Source organism: Leguminivora glycinivorella, chromosome Z, assembly GCF_023078275.1.
Source record: "Leguminivora glycinivorella isolate SPB_JAAS2020 chromosome Z, LegGlyc_1.1, whole genome shotgun sequence".
Taxonomy (NCBI): Eukaryota; Metazoa; Arthropoda; class Insecta; order Lepidoptera; family Tortricidae; genus Leguminivora; species Leguminivora glycinivorella.
Window position 1 is genome coordinate 30,932,218 of NC_062998.1, and position 24,880 is coordinate 30,957,097.

General features: G+C 38.6%; 1 protein-coding gene across 2 annotated transcripts; it reads left to right on the top strand.

Moving 5' to 3' along the window:
- The first annotated feature begins 660 nt into the window (after positions 1–660).
- LOC125240564 (CCR4-NOT transcription complex subunit 1) lies at positions 661–24,305 on the top strand. 2 transcript variants are annotated; one of them, XM_048148503.1, is made up of 16 exons: positions 661–1,038; positions 4,382–4,603; positions 5,130–5,313; positions 11,805–14,319; positions 14,487–15,900; positions 15,995–16,555; positions 16,753–17,001; positions 17,398–17,703; positions 18,307–18,684; positions 18,899–19,045; positions 19,513–19,647; positions 20,392–20,820; positions 20,957–21,141; positions 21,224–21,487; positions 21,694–21,833; positions 22,251–24,305. In XM_048148503.1, the coding sequence occupies exons 1-15, from the start codon at positions 937–939 to the stop codon at positions 21,770–21,772; spliced, it is 7,170 nt and encodes a 2,389-aa protein (XP_048004460.1). In that variant the 5' UTR covers positions 661–936; the 3' UTR covers positions 21,773–21,833; positions 22,251–24,305. The 2 variants fall into 2 exon arrangements, with proteins under 2 accessions (XP_048004460.1, XP_048004459.1); XM_048148502.1 differs by having other exon boundaries at positions 662–1,038; positions 15,992–16,555.
- The last annotated feature ends 575 nt before the right edge of the window (positions 24,306–24,880 follow it).

Consider the following 24,880-nt stretch of genomic DNA (forward strand, 5'->3'; position numbering starts at 1 on the left):
TAGAAAAACGCACGTATAGAGCTGAATCAGTCGATCTTATTTGTAAAATTTGGACAATTTTGAATATTAAAACGGGTAAATTTATAATTTGTATATCCTGTACCACAATCATTTCAGACTAGATTTTTATTTTAAGTTTTTGAAAAAGAGTAAACTAGCCTAAGGCGAATTCAATTTTTTTCAGAAATTACCTAAAATTAAGGGACAATTTCTTTGAAAATCTACATCACATCGAAGTAAGTTTTATACTAAATTAATCTGCAACGTTTACTTAAATTGCTGTTATGCCTTAGTGATTATAAATTGCTATTATTGATTTTTGCCAATTTTTTGAAAACGAGCCTTCACCGGTACAATTATTACCACTTTTGGACATTTTCTCATATTTTGTTAGACCAAGTAGAAAAAGTCCTATAATGTGATATATATTTATAAACTACTCGCAAAGCCCTTTAATTTGATACCACACACGGTATGATCGAGCGCTCGGCTGCGATTTCACTATTTTTAACACGAAAGCCCTCTTAACTCGTAGAGTTTACATAGTATTTGTTATCACTCATGTAGAAAGGGTTTTAATTTGAAGACCTATATTAATTTATTGCAGCCACACCAGTAATTTTTTGGCAGGTTGGTACTATTGTTGGGTGAGTCGACCGACTGCCTGCCTCCTTGCGAATGCGAACCTAGCGAAACGAACGAGACACGAGTGCCTTCGTCATCGTGCAGAATTGCAGTACGGAAATTTTTCCAGTGTGGGGTGTTAAATTATGTTGATTTTAATGAAGTGAACAATAATATTGGTGATGTTGGCCTTAGGCTTATTGTTATTTCGTAAAAAAACTCTCAAAGAACACACGTTTATTGTAGTAATCCGTCAAAAATCGAGAAAGCTTCAAACGTGTTTGAAGCTTTCGGTTTCGCATTAATGGAACTATGAACCTGGACTCTTTAACGTTTAGCTTATCGCAAATCAATTATCTTGTTGTAAATTTAAGTAAGAAGAACTTTAAGCAAACCAGTCAAGAGTTAACTAAGGTAAGTCAGCTCATCTAAACCCCTGAACATTTTCTTTGTTTTCTAATGTCGCCATATTGTCATGTACGGAAAGCCACGAGCCCATTTGGTAATAACTCGTTCGACTATTTTAGCGCTGATTTATTAGGAAAACAGTTGTAATGTGCTATTAATGAAACCTATTTTTTTATTTCTGTTGTATCAATGCATTAGTGATGTAATTAGTCGGACAACAGTGCTAAGGAATTATCTACTTCGACCTATAGAGGTAAATGCTATTATAAATTATATTGTTTTTCGAAACATATGTATAAGTCAAGCGCTCTCACGCTATTAAATTTATGTGAAATCTGGTCTGAACTTTATTACCTATTCATGTAGGTACCTAATCAGAAAATCTTATCTACTAACAACATACTGTTTTGTTCCTTGTATTCTGATTTACGACGTTGTTTGTAATTATGTCTCCATTGCGAATGCCGTTAATCATGTATAATAGACTAGTATGATAATTGATACTAAAAATAACATTCTAAATAAACCAAATACAGTTAAATGCCCATTAGTCCCAAAAAAGACCACCATGATGATGATGCTACACATCATCTTTTTATAGAATTTTCAGGACTAGATGGCGATGAGGCTTGATTTCACGATTTTTGAGACATGGGCACATGAAGGACTTAAAGTGAAAGACGCACAGTGGTAAGGCAATTAGTGAAATATATTTTTTTGTCTGTATAAAAAACCACCAAAACCATGCTGTATGTGTTTAGGGAGGCAGTTCTTGTGATAGTGGCACTTACAGCATTTTTGGAGATGGTGAATTGAAAATATATGAAACGTAACAATTCATCATAGTACCAAAAAAAAAATACTCAACTACCCTATTCCTAATTAGATTCATGGTGTATTCTGATTCGTGCCTGTCCCAGAATTGAGGCATGAACAAAGTAATGGTAATGATTTGTATGCAGCTTCTGTTCCTATTTGTGTCCATCGGAGACAAATAAGAATGCAAAAGATTGATGACAGATTGGCAAATTGTTGTATTGCAAGCTGCATTGAACATATGATAGTTGGAACTTATTAAATGTGACTTTTTGTTTGAAATAGTGTAATGATATAAATGCAATAGATAGTTAATTGGCTAACCATATTGTCATTTTAATATATGCTTTAAACATTGGGACATACAATCACAAAACAGTAAATGTTTTTGAGCACAGGTTGCTATGCCATTGTTTGGTAAAAACTGATAAGCTACTTTAAATTAAGAGTTGTTTGTTATTGCTAAACATGCATTTGATACACATGTATTTTAAGAAATTTAAATGTTAACCTTCTTGCCACACTTATTATTACAATCCTTAAATATTTCATAATTGAAAACATGTCAACATAAACTAACACAGACCTAGTTTGGTCACAGTATAATAAAGAGTACAATCGTACAGTATGGCCACTCCCGCTCCCCGCTGAAAGTGCCGCCCACCCCCTCTCGGTTACCTCACAGTTACCGCCTGTCAAAAACGCGAACAGTCACCTGTCATATCTCACTCATACAAGCATGGTACGCGTTTACCTACACGAGCTAAGACTGTGTGCTAGGAACGCGCTTCATTCATATATTTGATCGCCAGTGTCCGAGGTGTGGTTTGGTGGTAGATAAGGCAGTCTTATTTGTATATTGAAAGAATTCATTAATGCTGTAATATCAAGGCCAATAATTTATTATTATATGGATACCAATTTTTAGCTTAATACTACCTGAAATATTTCAAATTCAACCTTGTATTATTAACAGATATATCACTATCAACTGTCATCCATCTGATATAAATAATTATTATATTATTGCAATAAAATAAACCAAGCTAGGCTAGGCTGGCACCCATTATTATAAATATTAACCTCCTGCCTACACATATTTTTAGTTTGAATACATACTGCCGGTTTATGTCCTATGGGTAAGCACAAGGTTAAAGCTAGGAACATACTACGCGGACGTCCGTCGTAAAACGACCGCGACCGCGACCTATCAGTGTGCACGGAACAAAACATCCAGAGAGCCAGATTTCGATCGGACGTCCGTGCGCTCAAGGCCACGTCCGCGTCCGTCGACCGATAGTTTGCACGGTTATGTGTATTTCCATTGTCCAGATTCCCGTCCGCGGTCGATTTACGACGGACGTCCGCGTAGTGTGTTCCCAGCTTAAGTACATTTTCAGTTTGTGGTGAGGCAGTTTGTGTAACTTATATAGGCCTAAGTTCTAGCTCAGCTTAAATAACAAGCAAATTGTTCAATGGTATACCTTTAGTAATGAACTCAATACTTGTGTAGGTCTGTACCAATCATCAAAACATTTGCCCATTAACACCATACTCAATCTTGATAGTAAAAGGCAATAGAATAGGTAGTGATTGTTGTATACACTTATACAGTGCAATCTCAAAAATACAGCACAGATTTTTGGATATTTCATCAATGGGCCAGATTATCGAGATTGTACTGTACTATATTAAAATTCACTCAACAGTCTAATAAAATTGTAGTCATCATATTAACATTCTCTCATTGACAATAGAAAAATAGTGTAAAACATCCTATGAAAATATTACAAGGTAGGTTCAAAGTTCTAATAGTTAAAGATTCCGAGTAGAGTGCTAAATAGTAGAAGAAAACCTTATGGTTTATGGATATGGATCCTATATTGATCCTTTGGTCAAAAGTCATAACGGTTTATTAATCCACTCTATTAGAATCAAGATTATTAGATAAATGTTCTATTTTCAGAACACTGCTGCCTAAGGCTTGGTTTATCCTAAAATTAGTATGTGCTTAATGGGAGATAAAAAAAAACAGTCATTTTTGGTACAATTTTGTAAGCTAAGTAAATTAATTATTATTTGCATATGGTTAGTTGTTTTATTTAGAAGAAATGCAGAAATATAATTCTTGCTAAGCAAATACATATTATAATAGTTAGACACATGCTCAGCGAATGACTTAATATTTTGTCTAGTATAATAAAGCAGCATATGAAACTGGTAAAAGAAAATGCAATGCCATTTTACTGCAATTATTAACCATGTAGAAATGCTGTATCAAATATCAAATATAATAACCATAACATGCTTTATGTAACTTTATATGCATATTTGTGATGACACTGATGACTATACTTATATACTAAAATATACTTTATTGCTCGCTAGTATAAAGAGGAACATGTCATACAAATTAAGCACATGACGTAAAATATGATAGACCATAGGCGGTCTTATCACCTAAAGAGTGATGTGTTCCCAACAACCTTTAATAGTTATGTAATCCTAAATTTATTTCCTTTTTTTTAAACAGCTTGTGAACTTATATGGCCTGGAAGCTGAAAATCAACTATTGAGGTGCCTTCTCGCAGAAGCAGCTAAGACCACTTGGGACACTGACAGATCATCATCGTCCGCTGGCAGTAGTGTTCATGCCTCACTTCTCTCTCAACATCTGACTTCATTGCTAAACCACCCTGGCAAAGCGACCGTAGTCTGCTGCCTGGTTGACAATCCTCCCCGGTCTTTACAGAAGGTAATCTCTCGACGTAAACGCTTGGGTAGATGTAGTATGTAGCATTAGATTTGATAAGTTGCCCATAAACGCCCATTGTTATTTATCACTCATACTTATTTGGTAACTATATTATGTTTATGTGTAATCATAACACCATACCTGTTAACAATCCATTATAATTACTTATATTCTATTTGAGTATCTAATATACTTTGATTTACTCTTAATAATTATGTATCTTTAAATATAACATTAACATTTATTATTTTTATTTTATAAGATAAGAAATATTGAAAAAAACTTTGTTAACTGCAGCTGGCTTGGAGGCCAATGGATTTAACAGACAACACACATATATGTAGGTATTGAGATATATTACTACTTGTACCTACACTGCTCTGGACTGGAAATGTAATTGAAAAAGCGCACAAACACAAGTTTATTGGGCAACCTGTAACTAGCAATTAATTGAATGCTTTTTAACTAGTTGTATTTAGTTCTTAGACAGTATTTTCTTATGCTTCTATTGTAATATTCCTTTCAGATATTAAAACCATCAAATACTTTACTCAACCGGCTTACAAGATTGCTAAAGTTAACCACTGCTGAGGATGTTGCCTTTTCATTGATTTTGAGGAAGAATTCTTCAAAACCTGAAATTGTATCACTAGCAAAGCAACATTTGAAAAAGAGATTTTTAGAACTTGTGCAGTGTTATCTCGACGCAGGTAAGATGTAGTTATTAACTGTATTTAAGGTAGATACGTAGATGGTGATGGTTAGGATAATACCAGTGTTTTTTCTATGAGAGGAAATGATTGAATGATTTTCAAGCAATAGATACCTAATTATATCAACAGGATGACAAGTTTTCCAATTCAAAGTAAGTAAATGCTTACTTACTAAGTATGTTGAAAACATATTAAGAATGTTTTTTAAAACATTGTTCAAAAATACTTTTTGGTTAACTACTAGACAAGTACATCTGTGGTATTAGCCTGTTAATTATCGCAAGTGACTGCAACATTGTAATTTTAATGAATTTATACACCAATATAATTTTACAATAAGAAACTTTCATTTGCCACTCTGGACAGTGGAATCTGACAGATGAAACACAAGTAATATGACTAGAGTTAAATCATAATTATTGTTAACTAGCTTTTGCCCGCGGCTGCGCTCGCGTTAGAAAGAGTCAAAAAGTAGCCTATGTCATTTTCCAGCCCTTCAACTATCACCACTTAAAAAATCACGTCAATTCGTCGCTCCGTTTTGCCGTGAAAAACGGACAAACAAACAGACACACACACTTTCCCATTTATAATATTAGTATGGATTTTATTTATTATTTATTTATTTCTATTTGTTTGCTGCCACAAAAATCGACATGAAAGGTGAAAACAATACTTATATCACTGTACATTAAAATAATCATCGCAAATAGCATATCAAACATTTTATACTCGAAAATTTACCAGACTAGCTTAGCCTAGTTAGGTGGTAGATATTTAGGTACTTTGGCAGTTTTATTTGATTAAATCTATTGAAATAATGAATTCAGCACATAAAAATATACTATCCTTTACAAGCAATATGCTTTCAAATCAAATGCTATGCCATGGTTTTCAAATTAAAAGGTTTTGTCGTAAAAGGTTATGGTGAATTAAGCCTAGTGCTCAAAACATACAAGTGCTTTAATCAATAATAATAATCAATAATCATTTATTCATTTGCAAGAATGTAGTACACAAAACAAGTTCTTACAGTATACATTATGTCCCATAGTACATTCTGCTTATCAAAGCATGCAAAGAAGGTGTGCTTAATCTAACTTAATAAATATACAAATATACTAGGTCCTAACAAGTAAAAGATTGTTACACTATTATTACACACATGTCTAGATATTATCATGATTTCAGAATTTTAAGTATTGCAAAATTAAGAATTATTATTTACTACACAAGTCAATTATTAATGTCTGGATGGGCCTTTTTCAAATTTTGTTCCGTCTCGTAATGGAATTCCACCCCGATTTTTTTTTAAGTTTTTTGTTAGAAATGCTTTAAATTGACTGCTTTATTACTCTATTTTATGTAAATACAACTTAAGTTCCACAAATAACATTATATATTGATAAAAACATACTTGAAACTGATGACGCCCCAATGTGAAGATCCATTACGCTACAACTTTGAGGTACATTTAAAGTAAAGATCAGAGAGTTTTATGTGAAGTATTCTTTATTTAGCGTAATAAAAAACATAAACAATCTTATAAAAACTAATAATACTTGTTATAACATGTATCATAATAAAGCTATTGACTATTATTTGTCCAATACGCTACACTTTGGTTTTTAAGACTGCTTTACAATCGTCTTAGCCTCACATACAAGATAAAAAATCTATAAATGTCACGCTTCCCAATTAACACTTAATATCTTAAATAAATGAGATCTAAAGTATTATGTTTTATCCTTATAATTATTATATATTTTTTAAAAATCTATCACAGCAACAATAGGACAAAGTGACGTAATGGAACGGAATATCACGTTTAGGAACTACATGAAAGGTTTACATGTGCCGAAAATAGACACTTAAATTGGCCCTCAGTAGGTATTATGTGTACACCATGTTTTTATTGAATTCCGTTAACGTCGGCGTATAGTTAAGTGTATAAGAAACCGAATGGCAAAGTTAGGTTTTTTTAATTCGTATTTTTTTTGTCTAGAAAAAAAACCATACATCTGCGATAGATGTTAACTTCGATTGTTGTAGAGAAACGGGCTTACAATTAACTAACACTAAGTAAAGTGTCAAAACTATGACATGTCAATCGCATATCGAACACACAAAGCCCGTTTCTTAATAATTTCTATCGCACAGGTGTATAGTAGTTTTCAGAAAAAAGTTAGAAATTAAAAAAAAAACTAAGGCATTGGAATTTTAAACAAAAAACTTGTGAAAGTTGAAATCACAATTTGGTGTTCTTGTTAGATGAACAAAATAAAAAAATAAAATTAGTACACATGGTGCTAATTTACCTCCCTAGTGCGGTTTAGAGCACTGTGCGTGTCTCATCAAAAAAACAAATGTACTGAAAAACATACACGTGTGAATAGGTAACTCTTGAATTTTACTGACATATAGCTGGACAGGTTACATACAGAAACCTTATTACAACTTGATCAAGTTGTGAACCTTATTCCAATGGCAAAAGGTCCATCGATGGTGAGAAAAGATTTAAAATGTTGCCGGTAGTTATTAATCAGCTAGTTGGTATGTATTGATGTAGGTGTTCTTAACAATACGTTTCATGCTACTTTTATTCTAAATGGAAAAATCATGCATACATGCATAATAAGCTTTGAATTGTCAAAAACCAATGTTAAAGGTTCGGAATTACCCATAAAGGATCAGAATCAGCCATAGCGTATTTGTTCAAAGCCACCGGCATGTAAACCATGCTTTTTTGTTCCATACGTCACGTTTTTGGGTTCCCTTATACAACACGTTTTGTGATGTGGCGTAATGGACGTGACGTAGGTATGCGAGTTAGGAAATAAACCGAAATAGCGGTATAATCCCTTGAATTTTCTATACTGTAAATTATTTTTTGAATAACTACACATATCACCCTATACGTATTCATAAAAAATAAGTCAAAAAGTGGCTTCTTACCTCGAGCTTGTCCAGTTCGTAGTGGAAGAATAAAAATCGAACAGCGTGACGCGCGACAAACACCTCGCTCTTTTCGAACGTAACTGACGTTTTAAAACATTAAACGCCCAATATTGGGGATCGTAATGTTGCCACGGTATAAAATTCAACTCAATATAGTATTTTATTTCTACCAAATTGTTAAAAACACCGTGACGTATACGGAAAATTCCACAACGCCGATATTGAAGGACAACAAATAAATTAAAATTTGTTTAATTTTGTACTCTACAAGCTAAGTAATAACGTTATAATTCACTTGGGCATAAAAGATCTTATCAAAATAACAGCCATGTCTGGGCCAGAAGGAGACAGAATATACAAATATTTTGCTCCAAAGTTCGCGAGGTATGCATGGGACACCCAAAAATTCGTACTTTTTTTTGGTTTTAGTATTTGTTTTTCTTTCATGTAGGTTTTGAAACATTTTATTTACTATGACTAAATAGATAATTACTTGCTTTATACTTTTTATATAGACAATATTTCTCTCATGGCATTTTTTCATGGAAAAAAGTTAGGCTAAAGTTGTAGGACAGCGAAATTTGACTCAAATATTTAATTTGGAAAACGCCCATATACTAATGTCAAATTTAGATTAAGATTGAAACATGATACATTATTAAATCAAATATTAAATAATTACATTGCGTTACAATTAAAATATTCCTTAAGGCTGTAGAAGCAATTTTGCTGAAGCCATTCTGTGACTTTCTTCTTAAAGACATGGAAACAGTGTTCTTTAAATTCAAACGGTAGATTATTATAAATTCTAACGCACATATAATATACATTTTTTTGGCTACATACTAGGCGATAAAAGGGTGCTGCGAGTTTATAAGTATACCTATAAGAACGATTTGAGACCTGAGATTGTAATTTAAATAATTGCAAGTTTTGTTTTACAAAAATACAGATTTCCCTTATATATATGCAAGCTAGGGGCAAAATGTTTAATGTTTTGAAGTGTTGCCTGCAACTTTCCCTGTGTCCACCACTACAAATAGCGCGAACACATTTCTTTTGAGCTTTAAAAGCATCTTCGATTTCGGTTGAGTTACCCCAGATTATTAATCCATAGGTAAGGCTCGAATAGACATAACCGTAATATGCGGTGATAGCTGCTTTCTGCGAAACAATTTGTTTTAAGCGTCTTAATGCATAAACGAACCGGTGTAGTTTGTCACAAACGTATCCTTTAATCCTGGTCAGAGTCGACATTTCAACCGCGTTATCTGTTGCTATGCCTCCTTCGATTTCTATTTTTGTTTCCTGGACTCTGTTTGTTTCTCACTTGTGCCTCCGCCTGTTTACGGCTAACTCTGTGGCCCGGCCCGCCGCCATTTTTAGGGTTCCGTAGTCAACTAGGAACCCTTATAGTTTGCCATGTCTGTCTGTCCGTCCGTCCGTCCGCGGATAATCTCAGTAACCGTAAGCACTAGAAAGCTGAAATTTGGTACCAATATGTATATCAATCACGCCAACAAAGTGCAAAAATAAAAAATGGAAAAAAATGTTTTATTAGGGTACCCCCCCTACATGTAAAGTGGGGGCTGATATATTTTTTCATTCCAACCCCAACGTGTGATATATTGTTGGATAGGTATTTAAAAATGAGTAAGGGTTTACTAAGATCGTTTTTTGATAATATTAATATTTTCGGAAATAATCGCTCTTAAAGGAAAAAAAGTGCGTCCCCCCTCTAACTTTTGAACCATATGTTTAAAAAATATGAAAAAAAATCACAAAAGTAGATCTTTATAAAGACTTTCTAGGAAAATTGTTTTGAACTTGATAGGTTCAGTAGTTTTTGAGAAAAATACGGAAAACTACGGAACCCTACACTGAACGTGGCCCGACCCGCTCTTGGCCGGTTTTTTGTCCTTCTATTTAGTAAGCCGTGCCAAAAAGCAGGAATAAAGCGATTTAAGTCTTATGATCTGTGACGTCTTTGTGTACTTAGTCTTTAGCCTAGGTAAAACCGTAAAATGTAGTGTGATATAAAATTTTGAAATTGAGTAACGGCCTAGCCACGACAATGGTCTAAGGCGTTTTGCGGCAGCGGCAAGCGGTAAGTCACAAAAACAAAAACGCAGCGCGCGCGAGGCATGCCACGACCTTGCCGCTGTTCGAAATCGCGCGCGGGTTTTTACGGGTCTACCCGCGGGAGCGGCGCGCGGGGCGGCGCGCGACTCAAACAACTGTAGCGCGCCGCGCGGGCGGTGCCACGACATTACAGCGGCGCGACCGGCCTAGGCGGCTAGATGGGGCTAGCGATTCCGCGCGAAACAAAACATTTTGTTTTTATTATGAGCGTCTTGAACCCGAAACCTTTATTTAATGAAAATTGAATTGTACTTTCGCGTATGTAGTATGTAATAATGTTTTCAAACATATTTTTGTACAGTATTTATTCGAATTTACTCTTAATTTTTTTCTGATTGGTTATTTATATTAAGTATCATTTAACAAGCCCTAAAATAAATGTCCTGTATTTAGTTACCACACATATTTCCTTGTACAAGACGTAATTGACTAATTAAAGCATTCTATGCACTTTAGAGTCATATTCAACAGTCAAAAACATGTTTTTAAATATGAGCCGCTCCTAGGCCCTGCCGCCGATTCTAAAAGTACGTGGCATGGCTAGAGCCCGCGCGCGTTTCCCGCGCAGCCCAGCCGCCCCGCTCGCCGCCTAGACCATTGTCGTGGCTAGGCCGTAAAAAGGACCTGAACATATTCTCTATACAAAATTGTTGACATGGTTAAATATTTGATGTAGGGTTGTAAATAGAAAAAAAACCAAATGTTTTTTTTTCAGAATTATGAAAAAAAACATGAAAAAAAACCGAGCACCTTGGTTTTTTTTCTAAATATGGTTTTTTTTTCAGATGAACAAATAATACGACAATAACGGTTTTTCGTGAGTTGTAACGTGTTTCAATAACAATAACGTACATTTTAATTCAGTATACAAACGTTTATTGGGGAATCCCCGATGCGGCGTGTAGCGTGGAGAGGCGGTGGTGTTGCCAACAGTAAATAGTGATAACTACAAACTACAGATTTCGTAAATGTTACTTTTATAAGACCAGAAATTAAAGTTATTTGATTAAATTCGTTTAATAGTTAACATTAAGTCTAAAAAACCGTATAAAAGTATTAACTACTTTGCAAATTTTGAGATTTCGTACTTTAGAAAAAAACATACTCCAGAAAAAAAACTGTTTTTTTTCACGGTTTTTTTTCATGTTTTTTTTCAAGCCAGAAAAAAAACCGTTTTTTTTACAACCCTAATTTGATGTCAAAAATGTGATGGTTTAGTAGATAAGGGCCCTCCTTTATTTTCTACAATTTTATGTCGCGCTGTTGTACTGGGGTATCCTAAAATCCTACGACTCTTCTAGACGAATCTTTAGACTGAATCATTTAATTGTTAAATATGTAGAATTACGTCATAATATTTAATGGTACGTATCGTGTTTTTCTTCCAGAGCGTGGACATCAAGTAGAACGTGCAGGCCTTCAGGAATGCAGCCCTGAAGTTTTGCAAAATCTTCTGACCAGTCTCGCTCACGAAAATTTTCGTTTGGCAGCTGTGACTAAGGACTTGTTTCTTAAACGATTACGAAGTGACTTTCCGCGCGAAGTAGTGCCCATAGTACTCGCGCCATTGCTGTATCCTGACGATACACAGACCCCTCTCGAGGAGATGACCACGGCCGACGACATGACCGCAGCCATGATGGACAACTCCTTCGCAGACATAATCCGAGATATCGGCTACAGCTTCACCGCATCCGTCGAGGAATGCAAAAACAACATGTTGAACTTCGGTGCTCGAGAGCCCACAGCTATAGACGTGGCCAGAGTTATTTCGATGATGGTCCGCTATCACGCAACGGCCGAGGGCCCGCAGATACAAACACCAGGAAATTTTTGGATGGGACATGAAGCCAAAAAAGACCTAATTACGCATGGACATGGGGAATCTTGGAACGCTGAAGTTTTTGTACAGACTCTCAAAGAACTAGCGTCTAACTTGAACTGGAAAGAAGTAATTCTACAACTCGACCATCCTGAGTTTATTGTTCCGGACAGACAAGGCCTGAATCTGTTATTCACTATCCTACGATTGGGACTTCAGAGTGCAGGATATCCCGCAAATATTTTTCCTGTTGAATACCTTTGTCGTAGGTGGAGTAATTTAGAGGGCCAGCTTAGCTTTATCAGTAATATCCTGAAACATCCAGATATATTCAGTTTTGCAGACCATCCTTTTCATCCAGTGTCAATTGATTTATTAAAATCTCCTCCAGAAACAGATAACAAGGAAATAGCCACTTGGCGTTGTCTATACCTGGTCGAACTGCTACTGTATGCCGCTGACCGCGACTACTATGTCCAAGTGCATGAGTTATTCAAGTTTCCTCTGCAGCATTGTCCTGACATCTTGCTACTGGCGTTACTGCAAATAAGTCCACCGATTACTGTCTTTAGACAAGAGTTATTGACAACGCTGATACCGATTTTCTTGGGTAATCATCCAAATTCAGCAATAATATTACACCACGCATGGCATACACAGAATCCTAACATAAAGCATATAATAATGCATGCTATGGCCGATTGGTATATAAGAGGAGAGAGTGACCAATCAAAATTATCCCGAATCTTAGATGTGGCACAGGATCTGAAAGCCCTGTCACTTTTATTGAATGTGCAATCATTTCCGTTTGTTATCGACTTGGCTTGTTTGGCCTCTCGACGTGAATATTTAAAGCTCGACAAATGGCTCACCGACAAAATAAGAGACCATGGAGAGACATTTGTTTCGGCCATGGTGAAATTTTTACAAAGGAGATGTCCACAAGTTATTGGAAAAGGACCGGAAGAACAGCTTCCGAAGGCTGCTCAGCTACCGCATGAAACTATCGCTACTATGCTAGCTTGCTTGCAGCTCTGCAGTCCCAATGTTCAACCCGACTTGCAAGAAGCAATTTACAATGTGATTACTAGTTGTCAGACGCTAATACTTAGCAAGACGCGTCAAAACATTGCGGGTATAGCTCGACCTACGCACACTCGGGTTTTGGAAACTCCTTTCAACCCTGCAGGCTTGGGCGGTCAGTTATTTACCCCGCATGTTGATTCTATAGCAACTTTGACCCCAACCGTCGCGAGTATGAACTTAGGTGCTCCGGCAAACTCAGCTTTTGCTATGCCTGGTAATCTTGGTCCTCTAGTTACTACTCCGGGATCTCCGTCTCGACTTATGGGTGCTGGCCCCAATAGCCCATTCACAATGATGCCCTTACAGCACAACACGAACGTGGCTAACATGGGAGCATTGGCCAGGATGGGCCAGGCGCCGGCAATGGACAAACCGCGTATTCCAGATCCCATACATTTCCCGGAAATGATGCAAAATGTTTCCAAAGAAATTGAGGATGAAGCCAATGGCTATTTTCAGAGAATCTACAATCATCCCCCTCATCCAACATTGTCCATAGATGAAGTACTCGACATGTTGAAGAAATTCCAAGAGTCTCCAAACAAAAGGGAGCGAGAAGTATTTTCATGTATGCTACGAAACCTCTTTGAAGAGTACAAGTTTTTCCCTCAGTATCCAGACAAGGAATTGCACATTACAGCTCAACTTTTTGGAGGAATCATAGAAAAAGGACTAGTGCCAAGCTACGTTTCGCTGGGATTGGCTTTACGATTTGTGCTTGAAGCTCTAAGGAAACCAGAGGGATCGAAAATGTATTATTTCGGTATAGCCGCTCTGGACAGATTTAAATCTCGTCTTAAAGACTATCATAAATATTGCGAGCACGTTAGAGCTATACCTCATTTTTGCGAGTTCCCTCAACACTTGATAGAATACATCGAGTTCGGATTGCAAAGCCAAGAGCCACCTACTAAACCACAGGGAGCTGTGCTGCCCACGAGCCTGGCGGCCATGCTGACGCAGAGTGCGGTGGTCACCGTGTCTGCCCCTTACAGGTTACTTGCATTTTATAATTATGTACCTATACTTACTTGCTCTTATACTTGTCATGGGCAATGCATGCTACTAACAATGATTACTATTTACAAAATGAAGCCTAAAATTACGTGAGTTTGCTTTTTACTTTGAGTTTTATTACTTGATGTGATTTTTATTGTTTTAGGGCCGTTGTTTGTGCACCGTCGGCGATATCCGGTATATCGAAGGTGACTAATGCCGCTGGTGGCATGGGAAGTCGACCCTCTATCGCTAACGCCACGAACATTGACACGCTTTTGACTGCCACTGACAAGGAAGAAAAAATAAATGCACCGCCTGAAGCTATTCAAGACAAAACTGCTTTTATTTTCAATAATCTCAGCCAGCTCAACCTGCAGACGAAGTGTGAAGAGCTCAAGGAAATCATCACAGACGAATACTTCCCGTGGCTTTCTCAGTATCTGGTCATGAAGAGAGCGTCGATAGAACTTAACTTTCACGCTCTGTATTCAAATTTTCTTGACGTTCTTAAAATACGCGACGTGAACAAAATGGTCACAAAAGAAACTTATCGTAACATCAAAGTGTTATTGCGCTCCGACAAAGGTATCGCAAATTTCTCTGACCGTTCGCTGCTGAAGAACCTCGGGCATTGGCTCGGCATGTTGACGCTGGCCCGCAATCAGCCCATTCTTCACGTGGACATCGACCTCAAAGCACTCCTTCTCGAAGCTTATCACAAAGGACAGCAGGAGCTTCTGTACGTCGTGCCATTCGTGGCCAAGGTTTTGGAGTCTTGTGCAAAAAGCGTAGTGTTCAAACCTCCAAATCCCTGGACAATGGCCCTAATGAACGCATTAGCTGAATTACATCAAGAGCCTGATCTCAAACTGAATTTGAAGTTCGAAATAGAAGTGCTTTGCAAAAACTTAAGCCTCGACATCGCAGATCTGAAGCCTTCCATATACCTTAAAGATTCTGATAAATTAAGATTGATCGAGTTCCAACTTTCGCAACCGAAACCTAACAAGGAAGCGCCTAACCCGATGCCGGTGGCCCAAAACATAGTTCCGAGTGCTCAGATGCAACTGATGCCGCCGCAGCCGCCGATGCTCGCGCAGGAGGACATGGCGGCCGCCGCGCCCACGCCCACCAGCGGGCTGGTGGCCAACGACCCCAGCATGATCGGTGTGCTCGGCTTGCCTGAGCCTCGCTTCAATTACTTGGATGTTAATGTATCTTCTACTTCTGCATTTGGACAGAAAATTTGCTTTAATCCGCACATTATTCTCTTCCAAAACTATCCACATCTAAAGCAATTCGTGAAGCCTGCCATAGAAAGGTCGATCCAAGAATGGATTCATCCCGTAGTTGAGCGATCAATAAAATATGCGCTGACCACATGTGAGCAAATCATCAGGAAAGATTTCGCGCTCGACTCCGATGAAGTTCGTATGCGCACTTGTGCTCATCACATGACGAGAAACCTCACTGCGGGTATGGCGATGATAACGTGCAGGGAGCAAATCATCAGCACCATTAGCACCAACTTGAAAGCTGCCTTTGTCACAGCTCTGATGCCAGCAACACCCCAACAGGTTATTATTTTGTTTATTCTTTTTAAAATCTTTTATTATTTTATTACAATATGTAAACCTTTACCTTTTAACTAATTTTGATGTATTTCAGAAGGAGATAGTGGATAGCGCCGCTGCAGTTCTCGCCACCGAAAATATGGAACTGGCGTGCGCTTTCATCCAAAAGACGGCAGTGGAAAAGGCGCTGCCCGAACTCGACAAAAGATTAATGAACGACTACGACATGAGAAAAATCGCTCGCCAGGAGAACAGACGATACTACGACGCGATGGTATTGACATACCAGACGGAGAGGATCCCGGAGCGCGTGCGTTTGCGCGTCGGCGGGCCGACTGATATGCAAATCGCCGTTTACGAAGAGTTCGCTTGCAACATCCCCGGTTTCATGCCCGTTCGGGATGCGGGCATGTTCATCCCCAAACAGCAGCAGGAACAGATCCCGCAGCTGACGTTCAGCCAGGTCATGAACCCGACCCAGGTCTACGGCACGGATGAGATGAGCACTCTGATCACGGCCGCCGAGGTCTTCCTGGCCAACTCGATTGGTGTAGCGTCTCTGGCAGTACAGTCTGCAAATATGCACTCCTTACTCGAGTGTCTTATTTTGGCTAGACGGAATCGGGACATCGTATCCGGATGTACATTATTACAGAAGGTACATACTCATTTTCTTACACATATTTTGCCTAATCATGTTCAGTGTAACACTAATCTTGTATGAGAAATGTTATGAAAGTGAAGGAAGAAAAGTACGTCAGGATCTTAGCAAATCACTAGCAAGTGCAAGCGTAACAATGGCCAATGTGTGAGTAAGAAGTAGAGCGTCGGAATAATCGCTGTTTGTATTCGCAGGCCGTTGAAGGTCTCCTGGACGGGCACATCGTGCAGCCGGGCGCGAGCAGCGACCACGTGGAGATGATGACGCGGTACCGCGACGTGCACCTGCGCGTGCTGAAGCTGTTGGAGGACGCGCGCGTCTACGGCCACGTGTGGACCACCAAGCAGATCACCTGCTGCCTCACCGAGTGCCGGGAGGAGCTCAAGTACAACCTTGAGGCGGTCGACTGCCTTATCAGAAATAATCTTATCAATCTACCACAGGTACGTACTCTTCAATCGAATTGGACATTTGACATTGTTGGGTACAGTAGGCCTAATTGACACTGTAATGGAAGTTGATCATAGTGACTCCTACTAATTCAACTTTTTGAGTAGCCATATTTGTAAAATATTAAATGGGTTACTAATTAAGGGCGTCTCTCTCATACAAACGCGATTTTCTACAGATTTGCAAATAGACATGTTTTGTTTTCTATCATAACTTCATAAGTCATAAGTATATAAACAATGCTATACTAAATAGACACTGATCAGAAACATTGAATAATGTTTATAATATACAAACGAAGAAGCGTTTGGGATAGCTCATGAAACGCTCTACTGCTAGCTAGAGTTCACCTGAGAACAGCTTGTAACATATTTGTATGATTTGAACAGTACGACATCGCGTTGGCACACATGATGGACAACGGCAACAACTACATGGCCGTGGCATTCTCCATGCAGCTGGTCCAGCTGTACCTCGTGGACGACAGGAACAACATGTACGCGAACGAGTCGGACCTGTACCACACGACGGAGACGCTGGTGCGCATCATGTCGCACTCGCGCCAGCCGCCGCCCGAGGGGCTGGGCAGCCTCATCGAGATGATCCGCGTCAACCAGGACCCCAGCGCGTACCTGGGCGAGCGCTCGCCGCTCGGGCCCACCGCGCACATCCACGCGGGCATCTTACAAGTACGGGTATGTATCTACTCTCACTCACACGGTTGCAACAAACCGTAATTTAGCTTTCGCAAAATTAGTATGGGAATTGGCATAGACTCTGCGTGACGTTAATGTGTCTGCTAACTGTCGTTGTTAGGTCTTGTCAGGGTCAGTTGCACCAACCAAAACCAATGGGACTGTCACTGCTAATGCTTTCGCTAAATTTGTTTTGTGCTACTGGCTTTAATAGGGATGACGACTACATAAAAAAAATGGCATTCTGTTTAGTCCGTCAGTTAGATCGTCCAAAAATACTGAACACATATTTTTTGCTTTTTCTAATTAATGAAAAAATACAAAGATCATCAAAGTTCCGGAGTGGGGGTTCACTTCTAAGTAAAAATTGTACCTAGGCGTGACGTCACGCGAAACTTCAACGCAATGTACCGTCGTCATTTTTCGTTTACGAGAAAAAAGAAAAAATACGTGACTAAATTTTTTTGATAATCTAACTGACGGACTAATTAGTTTTTTTAGTCGTCTCGCCTATTATATTATAATATAGTCCTTGATTGTTGTGGGCTTGTTATTTTGTCTTCATAAATTCTTAACCCATTAAAATGATTGTAACTTTTCTAGGCACGTGATTACGACGATCCACCGGGCCTACTTGAGAAAACGGAGAATCTTCTCCGCGAATGGAGAAACGTTCTTCTTAGCCCCCTAACAGAGATAGAGATTGCACAGAATTTCAATCTATATGTTCACCGAATGAACATGAACGGAATATTGAAATCGGACGACATGATAACTCGATTCTTCCGGATCGCGACTCAGATGTGCATTGAGAACGTGCACCAACAGATCAACGACGAGCGCGTGAACCCGCCGCCGTCTCCTCCCAAGAGGGAGAAGTATTACTCCATGTGTGATTCCTTTATCAAACTTGTGTCGCTGCTCATCAAGAACACTGCCGACGGAGGCAACCCTACGCCTAAACTAAATCTGCTAAACAAGGTTTGTATTATTTATTTATTTCCGATTGATGTGTCCATTTAGTTTAGAATTTAAAGCAGTATTTACAGTTATTCCATTGCCACCGCTGCCTTGGCGATCCATACATTTCTGACATCACTAGGGCGTCATCAGAAGTATCATTAATTATCAATCATAATGTATGTTGGAAACAGTTAGAGTATATACAATTACAATGAAGCCATTTTATTTTTAGATCTTGGGCATTATTGCCGGCTGCTTGCTGCAAGACCACGACGAGCACGGGTCGAACTTCCAGCAGCTGCCATACCACCGGCTGCTGCTGATCCTATTCCTTGACATGAACATGGCCGAACCTGTACTAGAGTCCATGAACTTCCAGGTTAGTCTTAGACATTTAAAGTACTTCATACGGATATAGCATTGGTGCGCCAAATGGTATCAGCACTGATGTCATTCCTGTGCACGAATGCGAGTGAAAACTACTCACTCATCTACCAATCGAACGAGAATATACCGGGTGCCCGGTAATTAATGGACAACCTTTCAACCACCAAGAGGGCACCTTATACTGGTCCAGAAAATCGACATTAAGGTTTAGTAAAAGTCGCCTGGTTTTCGAGATTTTCACACTTTTTAAAATTTTAGGTAGTATTAGAATTTTAAAAAGTGTGAAAATCTCGAAAACCAGGCGACTTTTACTAAACCTTAAAGTCGATTTTCTGGACCAGTATAAGGTGCCCTCTTGGTGGTTAAAAGGTTGTCCATTAATTACCGGGCACCCTGTATAATATTGTAGAAATTATATGAATTGTTTTAACTTCACTTTTGAAATGTTTGTATAACCAGGTTCTTACTGCGTTCTGCCACACGCTGCGCATCATCCGGCCGAGCGTCGTCCCCGGCTTCTGCTACGCCTGGCTCGAGATGGTCGCGCACCGCGCCTTCATCAACAGAGTATTAGCGGTGACTCCTCAGCAGAAGGTAATAGCGGCTCCACACGCTTGATTATGAATAAAGATCGTTATCAAGGTGCACTTTTCGTGGCAGATGGTACGGTTGGCAAAAAAAAACAAATACATTTAAATATTAACTTTGTTCTTTAACTACAAAATAAATACTTACCTTCTTAGGATTACACCTCTACGGTACAAAGCCTTTTCCGACCAACTATATATTTTTAAAACAATAAACGTCAAATGACATTAATTATGTATGTCATAAAAATACATTACGCGAAGTGTATATTATTTTAATCCAAATAATCAAATGCACTCTAAATACGACTAATTATCTAGAATTGTTATTCAAGTAGTTCAAGTCAAAAGCAGTGCACGGAGGAGTGTAATAAAGTGCACGAATAATCCCAGTATGGATATGACACAATACCTAGATTTTATAACAACCTTCCTGTAACTTCTGTCAACGTAGAAAGGTCATTTAGTTATTTAAAATGGATTTTTTCTAATTGACGTGAACGTCTGACAGCCAAATCTATTGAACAAATTTTAGTTATTTATTCAATGTAATTTGGATAAGTAATTATAAATATGTATATATTTCATAATTTTTTAAGTATATGTAATGTTTTAAATACTTGTGTATTTGTTTTTTTGGCAACCATACTCTGCCACCATTACAGCACGCTGATAACGATCTTTAATTATGAAACATAATGTTCGTTTTAGAGCTGGAAAATAGAACGATCTCACCTCAAAATATTTTCAGGGCTGGGGAATGTATTCCACGCTCCTGATCGACCTGTTCAAGTTCCTGGACCCCTTCCTCCGCAACACGGAGCTCGCCGCGCCGGTCATGATGCTGTACAAGGGCACCCTCAAGGTCCTCCTCGTACTGCTTCACGACTTCCCAGAGTTCCTGTGCGACTACCATTACGGATTCTGCGATGAGATACCGCCTAACTGCATACAGATGAGGAATCTTATCCTCTCAGCTTTCCCCAGAAACATGAGGCTACCTGATCCCTTCACTCCGAACCTGAAGGTGGATCTGCTGGCGGAGATCACGCTGCCGCCCCGTGCGGTCATCAACTACGCCACCATGATTCCTAACTCGCAGTTCAAGAAGGATTTAGACGCGTACCTGAAAGCGCGAGCACCGGTTACATTCCTGTCAGAACTCAGAGGCAACATGCAGGTTTGTTATGTTTTTATACTTAATATCATCAATAGCTTTAAAAAGTGCTTGACAAATCAGCTTTTTAATGTTTGTTATTTCAAGATGCATAGACTTGTTTATATCCTGCTTACCCATACATTAACAATGTTTGTAGGTGGTGAATGAACCAGGTCGCCGCTATAATAGCCAGCTTATGAACGCCGTGGTGTTATACGTGGGCACTCAAGCTATAGCGCACATACGCTCCAAGGGACAGACCCCGAACATGTCCACGATCGCACACTCCGCGCATATGGACATCTTCCAAAACTTCACCGTTGATTTCGATTACGAGGGGAGGTAAGTCATTCTAAAACAATATGTTTATAATTAATTTGAAAACCTGTATGTAGTGCTAACTTATGATCTGTGTATATTTCAGATACTTGTTCCTCAACGCAATCGCAAATCAACTCAGATACCCCAACAGTCACACACACTACTTTAGCTGCTGTCTCCTGTATCTCTTCGCCGAGGCAAACTCCGAAGCGGTGCAGGAACAAATCACTAGAATGCTGCTTGAGAGGCTCATAGTCAACCGGCCGCACCCGTGGGGGCTGCTCATCACGTTTATAGAACTGATCAAGAACCCTATTTACAAATTCTGGTCACACGAATTCGTCCACTGCGCCCCTGAAATAGAAAAGTAAGTGGCTTTTGCGGCTTTTGCCTCACCGTCTTATATAACTTCTTAGTTCGTAAGTAAGAGTATTCTTAAAATGTCTATAATTTCTCCTTATACCTTAGATAATTTTGTAAAATTGTTTGTTTAGAAAATGTTGAACTACAAGTTCATGAATACATTATACCCGCTGTGTTCATGATCATTATGAATGTAATTTAATTTTCCAGATTATTCGCATCAGTAGCGCGGTCGTGCATCGTTGACAAGACGGGCACCGCAGGCGGAGGGCAGGATATAGCCGAGTAGCCCCGCGCCAATTGGGAGTCTGTCCGACACAAGCACATCTTGCAAAGCTTGGTCGAGAAAGGTAAATACATTATCGCAATAGCTTGTTATTCACTGAACTTGCAAGTATCGTAACAGTTACTTACAATTCATAAGGCCGTACTTTGTTGCCCAAAATAGTACTTGTGTATGAAACAAGGGGTCATTCGAGACACGTATGTTTAAACTTTATCGGCATCACGACAGTAATATTAAAGTTTTATGAAAGCTATGTCGAAAATACACCTAAATATTTTATATTATATTACATATCGAGTCGCTAGTCGCGATCTGTGAGACACGAAAAGTACAGACTATAACCGCTTAAAATGTAAATTTTTCGTCACCTATTTAATTTACAGTATTTGATTGCACTCGTATAGTGATGCGATATACTAACCTCATCTACCAATTGGTGTTTTGCGGTATCCTCAATAACGCACTACTCGTCGTCCTGCAGGCTTCCAGACTGCGGCACCTCAGGGGACGCAGTCCCTCCCGCAGCCATCGACGTCTACAGCCCCACCCAAACATTGTATGCAGTGGAACAAACTCTTCAAGAAATGAACAAACAGTATTCTCAACACAGATCATCAATACCGGACATAATCACAACAATACATAAATTATTCAATGATTTATTGTAAATCTACATCATTCCTACTCAATATTATCTGAAAGTAAGTATCGTCCAAAATAGTATTATTTTGTTATTACATTCTCCAAAGTCGGGCTATCAACTACTAAAAATGGTAAAATTACAAAGTAATAAAAATGGTAAAAGTTACATGCCGTCCTGAATTGAAATAGCTCGTCGAACACGGCCATTTCCACTGTTTGGCACATTTTTCTGTACCATTTAACATTATAATACAACTTCTAACTTTGTTGGAATTGGATTTGTTTTACTTTCTGGAGACTTGCTTTTTCAAATGAATTACTCCGCGTATTTCTTTAACACGCGCATTATGATCAGGCCCCGTAGCCGAATGGCATTTCTCGGACGCGAAACGAAAACGAAACGCCGCGAAAGGTTGTCTGGCTCGATGTCTGGCTCTGTCGAGCCAATATGCAAGAGCGATAGAGATAGATATCTAGGAGCGTTTCGTGAGCGTTTGTGCCATTCGGCTACGCACCCTGAAAACTGAAGGCACGGCCGCTTGGTACTGACGAGACTCGAGGCCAGGTCCGTCCCCACAATATTAAACATATAAAATGAACGAGTTCTTCGCACATGAATACATATGTTCCGGTATTGTTTCATACATGAGATTCGCTTTCCTCAACTCCTCATTTGCAAGGTCACAGCATTCTAGATCGGGTTGTTTTTATCGAACTATCATACAATGAGGTTACTCCCTCTGCAAATACCCCGATGAGCTTTGGCATCAATAATGAGATTAATGAGGTTTGTTTTCAACAAAACTGAGATGACATTTTAAATTTGACAGTGTTATATTATCACGTAACAAAACCATGTTAATCATGTTGATTAAAATTGTCAATGAATATTTAATATAGTATTCTATTATATTATGTACAATTGCCGATCGCAAATAAATAGTGAAGCTAAGAGATTGAGTAAGAGTCCATATACTATCTATATCGCACATTATTCATGTGTAGAAATAGCATTATAACTTAATATTTATGTATAATCTGTTGTATTTCAATTACATTGCAATATAATGAATATCATGTCTGTGCTGTCTTGATTCATGAACGTATTTAATGTCTGTATATTTTTTTTAATATGTAGGTTTACATAATAATAATAAGATATCCGATAAAGTATGTTCTTAAATCTTATCATTATCACCGAGTAATCGAATATTTCTGAATTAGTCACATCTTTGATCACATGGAACGTGTTGGAATTATTACATATATTATGCTATGATATGATCAACTACAATAGCGGCTCTCGACCGAGTGACGTACGAAGTAGTGTTGGTAGAGCAAGAGGCAGGGGTGCAGGCGGGCGGCGCGCGCGCGGCGTGGGACGCCGGCGCCGGCGCCGCGCCCTCCGCTCGCAAGCCTCTCAGTCGGGTCACACTATCAACTGCTGCATTATACGTTTAGTTTGACCCGGATGAGAGACTTGCGATTATTGTATTATTTAATTATTAGAGGGTTGTACATTTACGATACTGAATAAGTTTGTCGAAATAGAATACGAAATCGACTGATTAAAATAACTATTAATCTTGCGTATGCGGGGGGTCGACAGTTCCACGTTACCTCGCTTTACGTATCCTATTGTGAATGGGCCGTTTCGATGACACTAGAGATAACAATCGATTAATTAATAATTTGTAATAATATTAGTAACTTAAAATGATATAAAATTAAGTTTTGAAATGCAATGCGTGTTACTGTTGCAGTTTTTCTAGATGTGATTTTTCTAATCTAATTTAGGTATGTTTAGTGTTAATGTTTATGCTACAATTTCGTCATAAGCGATGTAATCCCATTTTCTAAAAAAATTGTGTTGTAATAAAATATTTTTTCATCATTGTTGTTATCATTTCATAACTGCATTCTGTACCTATTATTTGTCACCCGTAACGCCACTGAAAGACTAGTAGCCGTATTAAGTCTGAATTGACGATCCATGACATCCATGAGCAACCGAAATTCGGGGAGTAATGGGCAGGTAAAGTTTTTTGAAGATAACTGAGCGAGTCACTATAAACGTCGCCCAGGGTGTCCACTTTCTGGAAAGTCAGGGAAAAGTCAGGGAAGCTCATAGTGGTCATGGAAAGTCAGGGAAATGATTTGGAGAACAGGGAAAAATTTGGCACCAAGAAAAAAAAAACAAAGTATTGAAAAATGTATATGATTTCTTGGGTTCGCCACGTCCATGACAGCAAAGATGGATCCCGGTAGGGCGGTAGTGATTTTAAGGCAACTTAGAATTGTCTCTTTAGACTTTATGACAAGTATAGTGCCTGGCCTCCAACCCAAATTCTAAGTATCTACCCGACGTTCCAAAGCGGAGTTCCTCATAAAGCCAATGGCGCAAAACGTCACATAGAGGCGCAATTTTGTATGAGACAAAGGAGCATAGGAGGAGGATAATAAGCCTGA

Bases quoted from the DNA above. Each gene is read 5' to 3' on its own strand.
- LOC125240564 (XM_048148502.1), top strand. From the start codon at position 937: ATGAACCTGGACTCTTTAACGTTTAGCTTATCGCAAATCAATTATCTT. The intron at 19,046-19,512 runs GTTAGTCTTAGA...TTGTATAACCAG, and splicing joins TAGAGTCCATGAACTTCCAG to GTTCTTACTGCGTTCTGCCA. The intron at 19,648-20,391 runs GTAATAGCGGCT...AAATATTTTCAG, and splicing joins CGGTGACTCCTCAGCAGAAG to GGCTGGGGAATGTATTCCAC.